The sequence below is a fragment of the Tiliqua scincoides genome, chromosome 4, assembly GCF_035046505.1.
Source record: "Tiliqua scincoides isolate rTilSci1 chromosome 4, rTilSci1.hap2, whole genome shotgun sequence".
Taxonomy (NCBI): Eukaryota; Metazoa; Chordata; class Lepidosauria; order Squamata; family Scincidae; genus Tiliqua; species Tiliqua scincoides.
In genome coordinates this window covers 97,237,863-97,255,118 of record NC_089824.1, presented here as the reverse complement: position 1 = coordinate 97,255,118, position 17,256 = coordinate 97,237,863, and the positions used below count along the sequence as shown (strand labels likewise).

At 40.7% G+C, this 17,256-nt stretch overlaps 1 protein-coding gene across 1 annotated transcript in view; it reads right to left on the bottom strand.

The window, feature by feature from the left end:
- The window catches only part of CTNNAL1 (catenin alpha like 1), a 65,982-nt gene that overhangs the window by 2,535 nt on the left and 46,191 nt on the right, over nucleotides 1-17,256 (bottom strand). The window contains exons 9-18 of the mRNA XM_066623048.1: nucleotides 16,536-16,694; nucleotides 15,685-15,777; nucleotides 14,418-14,568; nucleotides 7,120-7,157; nucleotides 5,695-5,745; nucleotides 5,443-5,597; nucleotides 3,647-3,695; nucleotides 2,162-2,218; nucleotides 1,918-2,037; nucleotides 38-121 (exon numbers count right to left, since the gene is read on the bottom strand). Of these exons, the coding sequence (XP_066479145.1) occupies nucleotides 38-121; nucleotides 1,918-2,037; nucleotides 2,162-2,218; nucleotides 3,647-3,695; nucleotides 5,443-5,597; nucleotides 5,695-5,745; nucleotides 7,120-7,157; nucleotides 14,418-14,568; nucleotides 15,685-15,777; nucleotides 16,536-16,694 (957 nt within the window). The remainder of the gene's footprint in view (nucleotides 1-37; nucleotides 122-1,917; nucleotides 2,038-2,161; nucleotides 2,219-3,646; nucleotides 3,696-5,442; nucleotides 5,598-5,694; nucleotides 5,746-7,119; nucleotides 7,158-14,417; nucleotides 14,569-15,684; nucleotides 15,778-16,535; nucleotides 16,695-17,256) is intronic.

Sequence of the window (17,256 nt, the reverse complement as noted above, 5' to 3'; positions counted from 1 at the left end):
TTATTTTTTGCCACATTTTATATGCACGTCAACTCACCTTTCTCAGTAACTTGCAGCTCAGAGGGAGGACTTGTGCCAGAACATCCAAAATATATTTTGCCTTCTGAATACAAGCATCTACCTAAAAGCACAATAAGTCAGGGCAAAGAAACAAATTGATGTATCAAACAAATTGATGGAAACATAAGCAAATCATTTATTAAGCACATTCATTAGTGATTCAGACTCTACCCGCAATTTTTCCCTCATTTGGAAAATTTCCTGTTTTTGAGGAGTACAGGGCATAATTCAAAGCAGGTAGTTTGTTACATAAGCCCCAATAAAATGGATGAGCATTGTTCAAGAGCATGGTAGTGTTCTTGCACAGCTCCGATTTACTTAAATTGGCTTTTTGTAGAGAAGCTTCTGGCTAGATTGTATCCCAAAAGTATCACTGTCCTTTAGTTGAATAGCTGTGTAGCTTTTAACCAGAGCAATTAATTACATTTTTAAACACTTCAAAAGGTGCTGGGGTCACACACGCGCGCACACACACACACACACACACACACACCTTAGAAACAGCTTCTCTTTAATACTAAATTACACAGGCCTACAAAATTGAGGGTCAGAAAAGTTTTCCCCAAACTTTATGGTGGTTTGATATGAATTTGGGGTGCCGATTCCAAAAATGGCATCTGTTTTGCCCTATCACGTCTAGTTTTGGAGATATAGTATAGCCTCATTAGTGAATGGTTCAAGCAGCTTCCTCATGAGCAGGGATGTCAAACTCGTTTCATAAAGAGGGTCAAATAGCATTCATGGTGCCTTCTGAGGGCCGGAAGTGATGTCATTAGGCAAGAAGTGATGTCATTAAACTGGTCATAGCAAAAAATATGCACCACTTTTTCTCATTTAGGAACTCATTAGTTGCAAAAAATACACAAATCTTGATAATCTTTCAAGATATGGGAGAGCCCAATTTTCACGTGGGCTACTTTCAGCAGTAACCCCTCAGCATTGCTCAGCTGCTAGCCTAAGGGCCAGATAAAAAGGTTCTGCAGGCCGCATCTGGCCCCCTGGGCCTTACGTTTGACACCCCTGCTCATGAGGAAGCCATGGTGTAGGCTTTCTCATGAAGAAGCTGCTTGAACCATTCACTAAAGAGGCTATACTATATCTCCAAAACTAGGCGTGATAAGGCAAAACAGATGCCATTTTTGGAATCGGCACCCCAAATATACCCAGGAATTGGTGTAACGTTTAAGGAAGCAAAATGTGTGTTGGCCTGCGTTATAAACATATGTACCACTCATAATTTTTGAGAAATGGAAGCAATTTTCTGGTCATCCAAGCTGTGATACAGGCAAGGTGCCAATTCCTCTGACATGAAATTTAGGGATAGAATAGAATCCTTCATTGGCATGTAAATGAAATTTAGGGAGACAACTGAAACCATCAATTTTATAGTTGTATTCAACCATTCAGTACTTTATCTTGCTTTTAAAACACAGAAGTAACACCTGAATACAGTTTTTACAAGGTGTGGATTTGAGTAAGAAAAGAGGTTTGTTTATTTGTAAGTTGAGTCTCATGTTACTTTTTTAAGCACATTTATTTAGAAAGTGTGCATGCTGCCTTTCTACAAATCATATTGACCATGGCTTGCAAGGAACAACACCAGGTACACTATTTTAATCTTTGTGTAATCCTCATGGCACAATCATAAGGTGGCCTCCTTTCCAGGATGCCAACCAAGTTGAGACAGACTTGGTTTTAGAAACAATACCTCATTGTGTCCTGTCCAAACCATGCTCTTCAAGGTTCGGTAAACGCAGAAATACCAGTTTTGGTTTGAGAAACAAATATAAACAAAAGATAGGAGAAATCAGATTTCCAGAGGCAATGTTTTGTGAAAACTTGTATTAAACAGCTTACCTTTGTAAAAGTTGCAGTTTTACCCTGGGCAGGGGTTTTAGCGGTTACCTGAAGCTGCTGATATGCAGGGACCATCTTGTCAATCTCCTGCAGAAGCAATGGTTTGTCATCATCTTCTAGCTGAAACAGATTTCAATCGGTTAGGCCTGCTAAATATTACAGACACTGTAGAAGACTGAGGAAACAAGGCCAGAGACCTCTATTCTCATATTAAGGAGTAGAGATAAAAAAAACTGTATAGTACCTGATTGGAAAATGCTAGAAGAGCTGAAGTGAGCTTTAATCCCTCTGCAGCAAAGGCCTAACACAAGAAGAAAAAAATTTAAATGAAAAGACAACCACTCCTTAGTTCTGCCCCAATTATGTATACCCAGCTTGTAAAAAGTGTTATCCACCAAACCAAATGCAATTATTTGACAGCCTTCATATTTTTTCCATCTCTAAGCAGGTAAGGAAATGAGAGTGAATAGGTGGGTGACCAACCCCAATAGGCTGCCAATATGTGGCAACATCTGGCTTGAAGGGTCACAAACTGGAAGAGCTCAGTTGAAAGAAAGACACTAATGCAAAAGACTTTTAAAAAGCAGAATAATTTATGGTAACATTCCCTGCACAACCAGCCAAGCCATTCCACTGCATTCCTTTATCCAATCCGTCCAGGCAGTCACATTGAAAGAGAGTGCACACAAGAGAGGCTCCTTCAAAACGCAGTTCAACAGTTCTTCCACAGTTTTAGAGAAAGCATTTGGATGGCTACTAAGCATCCTGTCCCCTTTTCATCCTGATCATAGTTGGGGGAATGATAAACAACACAATAACTGGAGTGAGCAAGACTTACCCCACTTCCTTTCTCAGCCCCCTCAAATTCAATTAATATAGTCTTCAAACTAAGGATGTATAAAAATATTTACTACAATACATATTGACACAAACAGATTAACAGCACAACCCTAACTGCAATGAGCCGGCACAGCTGTCCCCACATTGGTTCAGGGTTGCAAATGTACCACAAGGCAGGTTTGCAGCTACTTGTGAGCTGGCAGTGCAAGTCGAACAGGCTACGCTGGCCTGCTGGCACCACATCCCATCCCAGCATCAGCTGTTACAGGTAAGGTTGCATCAGGCGGTGCAGGAGCTGGGAGAGGGTGGCAGGAGAATATTTTGGAGGTGGGTTAGGGGTATTTCTGGATGGGGGGGGAAGAATGAGGGGGGTGTCAGGCCCAGGAGAGGGGTAGGATTGGTGGTAGTGGCAGATGGCGCATGCAAACCCCCTTCCCAGGCTGGGCAGCCCTACACAGGGCTTCCAGGATTTGCATCAGCTTCCATAGCTGGCAAAGATCTGAGAAAATACATAGGGACACCTGGGGCTTTACTCAGGGTAAGGGGAAATATATCCCCTTACCCAAGGAGACCTCCAGCTGCTTCCTGAGCTGCACTGGATGCAGTGTGGGCCGTGCAGCCCTGCTGTGGCAGTTTAGGATTGGGCTATTTAGTATATATCATGATCCAAGGGAGGAATAAGATTTTGTCAGGGAAAATACTAATTTACTATGTTAAGAACAGCCATATCATTTGGTCACCCATAGGTTACTTGGTGAATACCAAAGACCTCAAGATTTTATTGCAAGATACTTCTGCTGTAGGACCTTATGCTGAAACAGGAATGAGACTCAAGAATAAAATTTTCCAACAGCTTAACTTACAAAGTCCCTTTTGGTTGTTATATTACCTCCGCTTGCTCAAATAAGTCCTGGGTGGTTTTCAGCAGTCCTTCCCCTCTAAATGGTAAAAAAAAGAAAAATTGTTGTTTAGCCATCAACAGACTATTAAAGGGAGTTCAATCTACAACCTCTGCAATGACAGAAGGCTGATAGCTAAAGATACAGAAAAGCTGGAGCTATAGTAGGACAGTAAAGGCTTTGCAAAGCAGATACCTCGATGGACTGGAGTGAGACAGTTTCAGGGCCCAATCCTATCCAACTTTCCAGCGCTGATGCAGCCATGCCAATCCTGCGGTGGTGGTGGGCAGTCACAGAGCCTTCTTCAAGGTAAGGGAATGTCTGCTCCCTTACCTTGGGGATACATTGTGGCTGCATCAGTGCTGGAAACTTCAACAGAATTGGACCCTTAAATATCCTGACTGAAGATTAACAGATAGAAGCACAGTGCCTAACATAGCAACGTGAGAGCTGTTTTTGTTGGAAAATATTAGAAAGCAGTAAACTAAGTTAAGGTTATTTCCTGCAATTATGTGCACAGTTACTTGGGAGTACAACTCCACTGTATTCAGTAGAGCTTCCTTCTGAGCAAGCATGCACAAGATTGGACTGTTAGCATCTCAAACACACACACAAAAATACAAGGTCTGTTCAAGTGTATTGAGAATGGCTTGAAATGAGGACACAATGTGCAATTTCACCAATATGAAATATAAAATGTCCTTGCAATGAGATTGAGAGAGCAGTCCTAACCAACTTTCCAGCACTGAAAAGGGCAATGCAGCTCCAAGGTAAGGGAACAAATATTCCCTTACCTTGAGGAGGCCTCCGTTACTGCCCTCCAGCTGCAAGATGCAGCACATGCCCCAGCAGAAGAGCTATGTCAGAGCTGGAAAGCTGGTTAGGATTTGGGCCTCATACAGTTTTGCTAAGCTTCAGAAGAAGAAATTGCCATAAGACTGCTAAATGCTTCTTGGGCTCTGTCAGTAGTATAAGATCACAAGGCACACAACTGAAACCCAGGATCACTGGTAATGTTGCAGAGGATGATGGGGCAAAACTCTTGAACTTCATTTGGTCATGCACAATCCAAACAGAGGCACCCAACACCCCTTGCAAGAGATCCTCGAACACACCTGTCAATTTGCTTGTGGTTTTATTGATGCCTGTAAAATATTGTTGGCCCAGGCAGATGCCTTGCTTGTTTCTGCAATTTGGCCAGCTCTGCATAAGACTGCTCATATTTTGCCTCAGTGCAAAGAAGCCTTTATAATTCATTTTATACAACACCATCACTATACGCAGCACTTCTGAGGACCAAGCTAGATGTTCTGGTGCAGCGGCCACCAAAAAAGCAGAAACTATACATTTAGCTCTCTCACATCCTTTATAACTTGGAAACCATGGAGGAAAAAGCCTTCAAAGTAGCACTTGAGTAATGTTGCAGCATTGTGATATTCCGTATTTCCACACCCACCCCATGCACCCACTGCAGCCAATGATGTTCAAGTAACACAAAACATTACAATGTTGACATAAAGTCTTTGAGTTTGAACAAGATGCAGTAAAAAGAGACCAAGCAGCTGAACACACAATTGCCATTTCCATTACCAGCCAGCCACACATTTAGTATAATGTCTAGTTTAGCTGTCAGACTAACAAAAGACAGGTTCCACCCCAAAGAAATTATATTCTAGATTTCAAGAATGGGGGTGGCAATAGAGGGCGGGGAGGGAGAGAGAAGAAAAAGGATAATGCTGCAAAAGGTTTCTTCTTCACATTTTCCCCTCCCTGTCCTGTTTGTTACCTTGTAAATAAGTACATAGAATAGGCAATGCTGGATAGGCTGTGTCCAAGCCGTGCAATCTCATTGTCTGGGTCATCCCATTTCTCAAACTCAGAATCAACTCGTGATGTCAGCTTATGCAGTTCTAAGCCTAATTTTCCAAGTTTGGCTTGTTCCTGCAAAACACACAAAATAGGCTGTCATTTTATATTTAGGCTCATAAAACAACAACTGTGTACTAATAAAATAAAAAACCAAAGAAACACACTTTACCTCACTATCCAGTCTGACTGGCTTTAAGGCTTTCAAATTTGCATTATGCTTCTGTATAAAACAAAAATTAAAAAGTTACTAAATGGCATTTGATGCCAACATTACTACTACTAGCCCATCTAAGGCTGCGGATAAGGTATTATTTACTAGCTTTATACTACATTTCACAATATCCTTTGAGCAAACTGAATGCTATGGCAAGATAGCCAAGACACACTAAACTGATTTATCAAACATTGCAGTTTCACATACCTAAGACCAAACTATATGTTGCACCAAAACTACATGTAATTTTGATACAAAGCTCTGCAGGGAATGGAAAGAAGTGCTTAATTTTTCCTCTGCCAGCTGCTTTTCCTATGAAATTTAGTCCCCTCCTCCCTAGTTCCATAGCCATGCTTGCAAGCTAAATTTCTGTTCAAAACACTGGTGGGGAAAGGGGGTGGCTGGTAGAGAACTCTGTAACAGAGAAGGTGCTATCTGCCTAATGTTACACACAGCATAAGCTTAACATGCAGTTTAAACCTGAATAACTTAAATACAAAAGTGAAACTTAAAAGAAAAAACTATCAACGCAAGCCTATGCGTGCCTACTCAGAAGCAAGTCCTACTGGAGTCAACAGAACTTACTCCCAGATAAATGAGTATATATTTTTATGCCAATAAAGGTAAAGTAAATGTGTATAGGATTGCAGCCTATGAGCGTTTTGCAAATTTTGACATGTTCGCAAAACTGTTGCCTTCCATCAAAACAGTGCTCATTAAGGAGGTATTAAATTTTCAAAATACAAATAAAACAACAAAAGATTCCTCCAAGGTCAAAATAGAGATTCTGAATTTTCTTATCCTCTTACGTTAAATTTACACTTTACAAACTCTGCCTTTGGCTTGGATACTCCCAATCCCTCATGGATGCAACCATGTCCTGAATGCAAAATGGCAGTACAAACCTTTTCAAAAGGGTCAAAATAAAGCAGGATTTATTAGCGTATTATGGTACTTCCTATTCACCACAAAAGCACAAGAAATTAGATTATCTTGACTACAGAAACCCTTTCTTCACTACCATAGTTAGAGAAAGGATATATGGCAAAAAGTTGGTGGGAGGGGGGTAGAAAAACTCTGTGACTACTTTCAGGAAGGCAGGCAGGCTATGATGTCACTTGGGTATGGCTACATGACCATGGCTACACAGACTAAATAGAAGATGTCTTGATGGGATATCAAGCTACATGGTTTGTAGCGTCTTATGTTTCTGATTCATCAACAACCCATGTAACAAGAAACTCAACGCTGCAACAAGGGAAAATAATTTAGTTAATAGAAAGAGTGACATTCAACTTCTGTCACTGAATGAGCAAATGTTAATTACTTGTCTGTAAATTTCACATTCTGACATCACCACCCCAATGAAAATTAACTTACCCCTGGCCTGGGCAGTGACAGGTAAGCACGCTTCTCTCCTGAGAATGACACACCAAAATTTACACCATAATTGGTCACATAGATTTAATGCATATATGTAATTAGACTTCCTGTTTTGTTTCTGTAGGTTTTGGTGTTTTTTTAAAGTTACCTACCTCTAATGAATCCTCTTCAGAGAACACACAAGACTTGCATTCTGTGCTTTCGGTTCTAAAAGGGGATTTCTGCTACTGCTTAGATTTCCAACTCCTTGAGTTCCAGAAAAATTGAATAGAAGCTTCTCCTTCTATTAGAAACTAATGTTTCTAAAACTTTTCAATATGATCCAACATACCATAGTTTGTTAAATCATGAACGAGTGAGTGATGGAAGGAGCAATGAGCTGGCGTGTTCCCTTCTTTAAGTGATCCCTACAAATTGTTTGATATCCTTGTTTGTGGGATTTCAAACCACAGCTTTAGTTCAGATGTCACAAGAAACTGTGGTTTAACAAACCAGGAAGATTAAGAGAAAACAATGGTTTGTTGACATTAATCGTGTGGGGGAGGGGAGTATCTGAACCAAAGTATAGAAGTCTTGGCTCCACAGTTGAACAAATCGAGTGCAGCAATTCTGGCTTTTGGAAAACCAATGTTTTCAATACTGGAAGGAAGATTCCAGATCATGTGTTTCAGGGCAACGAAAGGAGAAAACACAGATGTTGCAGTGCTAGAGTGCTGGCTAAACAAATAAGTGCCTTCAAAAACACCTCAGTGTCCAATCTCTGTCAGTAGCCAGACCCCAAAATGCTTCAGGGGAAAACATATAAAAGAAACTGAGGTTATGGAATATTCCATATCCCCTTCATTCATTCCTGGCTACTATCAAAGTTTTAAAAGACCCTAGACATACAGTAGGAAAGGGCAGAACGTATGGCAACAGGAAGGAATAGATGAAAAGTGGAAGTGGATGTAACAGAGGAAGAAGCGAAGGAGCATTTCAGTATGCATGAGTAGAGGGAGAGGGGAGATCACTGCTGAAATAAAACCATTTGCATGCCTCCTTCTGTCATGAAAGAATGAAAACAAATGAATTTGAGCCAAACTCTTCATTGTAAAAATACACTTGGTTTATTAGAAAGTGTCCAGCACATTTTGGTTGCTCTTCAGTCTTTAGCCACCATCAGAAGCAGAGAGCATTTGCCCCACAGATATTAAAAGCATACTTTTCCCATCACATTCCCAATATCACACCCAAAATGTGTTTTAAAAAAAATTTCATTACTGTAAAAATATAATGTTTGTAAGTTAAGGGACAAGGTTGAGGGGACTAGCCCACTGAACTTTCATGATTTGATGTACAGACTCAGCCTGCTTCTTGTCAGGAAGAAGCAGAAATGCTCATTGTAAGCTTTACCAAAGAAATTAAGGATCCCTCCCACAATATTTCACACCAAGAGGGAGAACATAGGGGTCAGTTTTGAGAAATATGAATTCAATGAACACCCACAAAGATGATTAAGATCCATGAGGTGAAATATTTTGCTACATTACTGAGCACCATTTTATTCGTAAAACACACATATAGTCACTGGAAAAGTAATAGCAGCTGCTGGTTTCAAGACAACAGCCACACTGTGAAAGGGGCTCATGAAGAGGTGGATGGAGAGCAGCATCACAAAAGAGAAATCAAGTGAAGGGTCATTAACATTTTTCTACCATTTCCATCCACAGAGGTAGTGTTTGTAGATGCTAGACAGACTAGACAGGGCAACTGAGCCCCTTAGCAAGTTGAACAGTGCTTGGAAGAAAAGAACATAAGAACAGCCCCACTGGATCAGGCCATAGGCCCATCTAGTCCAGCTTCCTGTATCTCACAGCAGCCCACCAAATGCCCCAGGGAGCACACCAGATAACAAGAGACCTCATCCTGGTGCCCTCCCCTGCATCTGGCATTCTGACATAACCCATTTCTAAAATCAGGAGGTTGCGCATACACATCATGGCTTGTAACCCATAATGGATTTTTCCTCCAGAAACTTGTCCAATCCCCTTTTAAAGGCACCCAGGCCAGATGCCGTCATCACATCCTGTGGCAAGGAGTTCCACAGACCAACCACACACTGAGTAAAGAAATATTTTCTTTTGTCTGTCCTAACTCTCCCAACACTCAATTTTAGTGGATATCCCCTGGTTCTGGTGTTATGTGAGAGTGTAAAGAGCATCTCTCTATCCACTTTATCCTTCCCATGCATAATTTTCTATGTCTCAATCGTGTCCCCCCCCTCACGCGTCTCTTTTCTAGGCTGAAGAGGCCCAAACGCCATAGCCTTTTCTCATAAGGAAGGTGCCTCAGCCCAGCAATCATCTTAGCTGCCCTCTTTTGCACCTTTGTTGTCAATACCTTTTCTAATGATCCCAAGCATAGAATTGGGCTTCTTTACCGCCACCGCACATTGGGTCAACATTTTCATCGACTTGTCCACCACCACCCCAAGATCTCTCTCCTATCTGTCACAGACAGATCCTTGGGGCACACTGCTTTTCACCTCTCTCCACTGTGAAAATTGCCCATTGACACCCACTCTCTGTTTCCTGGTCTTCAACCAGGTCTCAGTCCAGGAAGGGACCTGCCCTCTAATTCCCTGACTGTGGAGTTTTTTCAGTAGCCTTTGGTGAGGGACCGTGTCGAACGCCTTCTGAAAGTCCAGATATATAATGTCTACGGGTTCTCCCACATCCACATGCCTGTTGACCTTTTCAAAGAATTCTATAAGGTTCGTGAGGCAAGACTTACCCTTACAGAAGCCATGCTGATTCTCCCTCAGCAAGGCTTGTTCGTCTATGTGTTTTGAGATTCTATCTTTGATGAGAGCAAATGGTTGTGCCTGATAATATGTAAATTATGGGAATACTCAGCCAAGTTAAAGCCCCATAAGTTTCACAATGGGAAGGTGAAATGTGCTTAAGATCACCCTGATGGAAAGTGAAAGTGCTTCACTTTGGCAGGACCATGTCCTATACTGCATCTGAAGAAGTAGCCAGCTTCTTCCCAGCGCAATCACTGTGGAATTTCCAATACTGCCAAAAAAATGTGAATCTAGATGGAGCTGAGAATCAGCCAGACTGCCATTGATCAGATACAACCATTTAGGAACAAACTGGGGCAGTGGGGGGAGAAGAGAGTTTCTTCACACCTTCTCTTTTCAAGACAAACATGCTAGACAATCACAATTTAGTTCCACGCTTCATGGTGCTTTTTAACACCCACTTGATCCATAATCAGCAGACAAACTCATTCCTGAGATGGAAGTGTTACTGTATACGGTAACTCCCCCTGCCGTATTCCTGAAACAAACTGATCATAGGAAATAACTATTTTTTAGTTTGTGGTACAACATAACAACTTGTGTTATGTGGCCCCAACTGGCAACATCACAAGACTATTTTGCCTTATGAATGCAAAGGTGAAAGGTCATCTTTTAAAACAACCTTGTCACCTCCGAAATGATGGTGTGAATACACTAAGTGCCTCCAGATGAACAGGTGGACACAGCATTCCTCAACCTGGGTTCACAAGTTTGGCTTTCCTTTTTTCCTTGAATGCTGAGTAATCAATTTGCTCTGGTATAAACATTCAAATGACATCCAATTGTTTTAGAAGGCTACCCCCCTCTTCCCCGTCCCCTTTATAAATGCACAAAGACTCAATAGATTACAGCTGCATAGTATAACACACTTCCTTATAGCAAACATTTCATTGGCTATTTCGCACAATATAGATTATTAAAGTGCAACATCTTTTTACCAATATGAACAGTTTAAGGTAGTTTGGGCAAAACTCATTCCTAACTGGAGAGGTGTGCTTTGGGTTTTGATACTATTCAAAAAAACTGTAGAAAAATATCAAATATACATTCTGTGCTCTTTGGGGCACCTTGCATCAGCTAGTCAGCTCGGATGGAGTAAATACATAGATCTGCCTCACACTTTATGGAGAAATTGTGTTTACCAGAGCAGTGCTAGTGTTCCACTGGCCTTCCCTACTATATAAGCATGAAACATGAATGAAAGGCAGGTCGCAGATCCCTACATTCTCAGAGATGTGCACCTCGGAAAACCAACTGACCACATCCACTGCATATTTATGGACATGCACCTGTCCTTCATGCTTTCTGGCCCCAATTCAGAGAAAGAAGTCTCACTGAAATTCATGGAATTTAAAAACTGTAGTCATGTACTACTGATTTCAATGACAGTACAAGCCTATACCTATCTACTCACAAGCGAGTCCCATTTAGTTACTCCCAGGCAAGTATGCATAGGATTGTAGCCTGAGCCACAAACATTACTACCTTTTTCTGAATTGGGGCAATTATGCTTTCTGAGAAAAACACAATCTCTGTGAATAGTGCAGAACAGTCCTTGGTTGCTACAGACATTTGAAAATAAGAACTACAAAGAATTAACAATTCAAACATAAAATCATATAGTAGGAGTCCAAAATAGTTTCTTTGATCTAAAGGCAGGGATCACATCTGTCTTTAGCATGACAGAAATTAATGGGATTTCTCCAACTTGAGCCCATTTCTGGCACTGGAATGTTAGTGCCACACAGAACCAAGGTCTCAAAAAGAAGAAAGCAGAAGATTAACTCCAGCAAGCTTGTTGTGCTTTTAAATATAAATCAGGAATTGATTTTTTTTTTAAATAAAGGTGAGTTAGAAACAAATTTCTCCCATTCCTGTTCACTAAGCTGTTGCTAAGGAGCACTTAATTCATACTCTTCAAACCACATTAGCATTTGAAATTAAAGTCTTTTTATAAATATCTACTAGATCATGAGCCCAACAAAGACAACTTGGAAGAGAGGCCAAATATAAGCAGGGCTCGGGGAAACTTCTTACAATTTCAAGAGCCAGAGAACATAACATGAAATGGCTTTCTACTGGAGTACCATTCTCCCTTAAAAGGGGACCTGCTCTAATCCATGGCTGTGCCCCTGTGGGTGGGGCCTTCTGTTAGTGTTCAGCAGGTCATAACTCTTCTCCAGTGTGGGCTGAGCTGGCCATTATGCTAAGATGCTATGGACCTCTGCTAAAGAGAACTGAAAGCTTCATTAACAGAGTTCCCATGACTTTAGTAGTTATGCAGAAGGCAAAATTCTGGTGAGTGCCACTCAACTTACAACTGAGGCACTACAGAATGAAATTCTCTCTTCTACACAAGAAATGCAAGAACCCTGCCTTACAGCAACTGCAAGAGGAAACGTGCTTTTGCAGTGTCTACAGGGAAGACCAATTAAAGCAGAAGTTGCAGAAGGTTCTTCCTAGTTTGAGCCCACATAGCTACTCAATTTACATGACAAGACATGAATATTAGCAAATCAAATGAGCTTGCTGTGAGAGTGGGAAAAATATATATAAGAATGAACAGAATATCATGAAATTGCTTTCAAACCAGTGCCACTTTGTTGGTTGTATATATTACAGTCTTCACCCCAAGTGAGTACTAGTAGATGAGACAGTGACTTGCTCTGTCTCATATTATGATTCAGCACTTTTGCCCTCACAGGCATAGAAGTCCAAGATGAGTCAACACACGTGTGGGTCCCAACACATCCTGGTCTTCCTGATGGCAATGCAGTAGGAGTCGGGGAGGATAGTAGGATGCCTACAGCCCTCCCCTTTGGCACACTGTTGTGGCTTTATAATTTAAAAGCTACCATTATAGGTCCAATTGTGCCTGACAAACCTTTTTTTTTTTTTGCCCTGAGTGATTGTTTTCCATAAAATACACAACTGAATCCATATATCAAACATCACATGTCTATAACATACAGAATAGCACAATTCAATGAAATAAACAATCCTGCATTAAACCAAAGAGAAACTCTTTTGCAGAAAATTAAATTATGCTTAGAAATGCAGAGCCAGTTTATGATCTTGGCGAACAATATTATACTGCCTCAGCCAATGATATTAAAGAGACAGAGTTGCTCTTTTACAGTTTGTTTTCTACATGCTGCACAAATACCAGGTGACTTACCAATCACAGAAAATAGTTGTGTAGAGACATCAGAGAGATCCCATCCAAGCAGAGAGGATAGCAGTTTGAAAATCAAATAGCTACATTCACTACATTGTGAAGCGAGCAGAATGAGAGCAGACAGTACAGAAATAAAGGGGTGTTTCTTTGCAAGAACAGTAAAGAGTTTAAGATCAGGCTGAAAGAAGACTTCTTTACAACTCCCTCACAAAAAATGCTTCAACTGCTTTGTACTACACTAAGCACTCCCTGACGTTGACACTTGAAAATTTATTGTGGCACCTCCATAGAAAATAAGGCTTACACAATACCTTCATTGTAGTAAACTTTATTTCTCTAAAATAGTGGCTTTCAAACTGGGTGCCCCTTAGAAGCTGCACCAGGGTTTCTCAATGAAAATATCAATAATAGCAAGCAAGTTGCTTAGAGAGACCTTCCCTGCAGCCCAAGGAGAACATTCGATGGCATACTCCCAGTTGAGATAAAACAACTGCTAGGATCAAGAACTGAAAATGTTCTTGAACACAAGAAAATGCCTCAAAACCCTATGCAATGTGCAGGAATCCCAGTTGAAAAGCTGGGATTACCTCAGTTGTCACATCAATGTACATAGGAGTCCTTAAGGCAGAAAGTTTGAAAACCAATTTTCTACAAACATCAACTGTGAGGATAATTAGGAAAGACTAAATTCTCTTTTCATTGCTCCATGCCCATCTCAACATTAAATAAAAAAAACCAATCATTGACATTAACAGTACACAAGGCCCAATCTCAGCAGGATACTCATTATCTGTTTGAAAAACAGGAGACTAGATTGATTCAGAGTTATTGCCTAAGAGCTGCTTTGTGCTTGACGCAACAGTGTGGGCACATTGACATTTGCTCTACTAAAAAGCATAATGGTGACTTGCATGTCTCCAAACATGTAGTTGACACATGCCAGAGAGATGCAGCCAATCATCAGCCAATCTCTGTCACATGCCCACCATAAGTCACCATTTGTTTGGGGCTGTATAACTGCCCTCCATACTTTTACATACATTTATGGTGGCAAATGTTAGTGGCCTGGAGGAGCTGTATAAATTAAGTAGCTCCTGGTTGCCATTTTTTAACTTAAAGATTTAATTTTGTTTGCTTAGGAAAAGGATGTCATTCAGATCCTCAAACCCATCTTATATGACAGCCCAAATACTCAGAAGATGCGTGTGCTGTAAACTGGCAGCTTGTATTTAAGGACAGCAGGTTGTCTGTATTTAAGAACAGCCCTCTCACCTCGTCTTCTTTCAAACACATCACTGATTTCTCTTAAAAGCAAAGACATGTCGCTCAGCTGGGACTCCCAAGCCTCACAGAACACATCCAAATTTTCTTTTGCAATCTTACTAGAAGGGTGCAACGTCAGGGTTTCTGCAGCAGAAATTATCTAAAGGGAACAAAGCAGATCTTGCCATGTAACATGAAATAGCTAATCAGCATCCACCCCCAGAGGCAAAGAATAAACAGCCTCTCATTTGTGTTGAGAGGGATGGGTATGGCATTTGCTTAGCAAAGCCGAACAAAACTCAGGCTTTCATTGGAAAGATTTGTGCAAAATCATTCTGAACAAACAAATCTGTTGAATGGAGCAAATTGAGATTTTGCCATTTAATTTTATTATTACGCATGAGGAATGCGATTCCAATGAGGCTTTGGAAACTATTAATTTAGTTAACAGTGCTACACAAGCAAATAGGTTTACTGAAAATTTAGTAAGAAACACATTATCATACTGCAGAAGTGTGGGGCATTGCAGATGCAGGCCTAGCAATCAGCCCATATGAATTGTACTGTAGCTGTGGAACACCAATTACTAAAAGTGATCTTACAATTAAACCTCTAATTTATCCTGAAGCAATTTTGCTAACAACTGACTCGTGAAACTAGTACATATCTCTAACAGGAGATTTGTGAGCACATCTCAAGGTTGTTATTCCAAAGCCAGTTCACTGTTTGCATTGCACAGTTTTAACATATCTGGCAGAATACTGTACAGTAATGATGTTTAATTAACAAAGAGGTTTTATGTCAGAGACTGAACACATGCTTTGCAGGACTAAAATCCTAATTTCAGCTCTGTCATCTTCAACTCAAGACATACAGCAGGGCTGCTGATGGTAAAAGTAAATGGTATCAGGATACTGGGGTCAATGAATAAGGTGGCTATTTATGTTCAGTGGAAGTGATAATTCTGGACTTCCCCTAAGGTACAGTACAGGCATAATGCCAGTTCCCTGCCAACCAGAAGTTGCCAACCAGAGGGAAGATCTCCCTCCCCTGTCTGTACAGAATCCCCTCCATGTTGAGATTAACCATGCTTTGGTTACAAAGGAAAACACTATCATTTTCTTGATGGAGAAAAATCTCTGACAAAAATGTACTATAGTGTGGAGCCATGCTTCCTAATTCGCTGTGCCTGAGTGATCATGCTTTCTTAGCACACAAACACAAGCTTAACCTGAAAGCATCTTTCTCAACAAGACACAATAAAAATTAGACACACCTGAGGCCCAGTCACATGGAAAGTGTTTTCAGCATGTAGACAAGTAATTTCAAGTGGTTCTGTTCCAGAGACATGCCTCAGTAAATGACACATCTAGGAAAGAAACAAAAAAAACCACATACCAATTATGGAACTGTTAACCAGCATATCCCTACATTTTGTGTCAAACTAAATCTTTTGGAATTCAGAAGTTGCATCCAGAAATACAGGTTCAAATTTGACATTTGACAGAAAACCCAGATCTCTGATAAATATCTGGAAACCTATGCACAGTGGAAGCTTAATTCTTCCCCTGCCTGTTACATCTCCCCTAAATTGCCCTCCCTCAGATGCGTGTTTCTCAGTTGCAACAAATGCACCTGAGAACATTTGCACCTGGATGGGGAAAAGTGGATGGGGAAAGTAGGCAGAAAACAGTTGTTCAGCAAAGGATTAAGTGGCCCTCTCCCTCCCACATTTTTTTTAATGTTCATTGGAGATTCAGGATACATGCCCAGTTTGGCTTCTTAACATGCTTTACATTCTTCCAATGAAATCAACGGACTTAAACATTAGTATTGGTTTTATTTTAAAAAATGCATAGTGCTTATCCTAGAAACAGGGATAACAGAAAGGTAATGGTCAGTAACTATTTTTCCCAAAGAGTTACTTTGGGAAATGGGCCAAGACGGACAGAGGAATGGGCCAAGACAGACAAGACTTCAGCCCTCCACCCTGAGTGGCTTGCTAGCTAGCCTAACAGAAACCAGCATGAATGTCACAGAAGTTCTTCAGCATAAGCAGGATGTCAAGTTACAGGTATCTTTGACTTCTTGCAACAAACAAAATTAGTGAAGGTGACACCAACTTACTTCAATCAACTGTTCTTTCTGTTCCGAGAGCTTAGAACTATGTTCTGCAACAGCATCTATATTTCCTTCCGCTCCACAGATTTTCAGTGCTTTCAAAACCAGGTGATCGGAATGATAATTTATCAGGTCTGCTGCAACAGATGTTGCTGCACTGTGGAGCTTTGGTTTTGGAAATAAAACAAAAACAGTAGGATTAAGAACATTGGATTGCCTGTGGCAAGGAACAATGACCTCAGATGAGTAGACTACAGAATACATACAAAAGCTGGTGCCAAGCTGCACCCACCTCCTTAACCTACAAATGACTAGTGAGATGTGTGGGTTGATAAATTAGTACTCGTGGAAGGAGAACTACTAATTTGTGCGGATTAATTTGCAAGGCTGATAATCGACGATAAAAAAGAACATCGAATATAACAGTGTAGGAAAATGGAGAGAAAAAGAGAGGCAAAGGAGCCTACCAAGAGCTACTGAGACTACAGCTATGTTAACATCATATGGTCCAATCTCAAGTGGTTCCCAGCACAAGTGGGCAAATACTATAGTTGTATAAGGTTCTTGAAATAGCCTTTTCCCAGAAATGCCCCATCTAAGCTTACTAATTGCTACTCAGTCCCTTTCCAAATGACATGGTAAGAAAATTGTTGGTCCAGTACACCAAGAGACATTGGTGCACAGTACATTTATGTACATACATGTACTTTATACATGTACATTCATG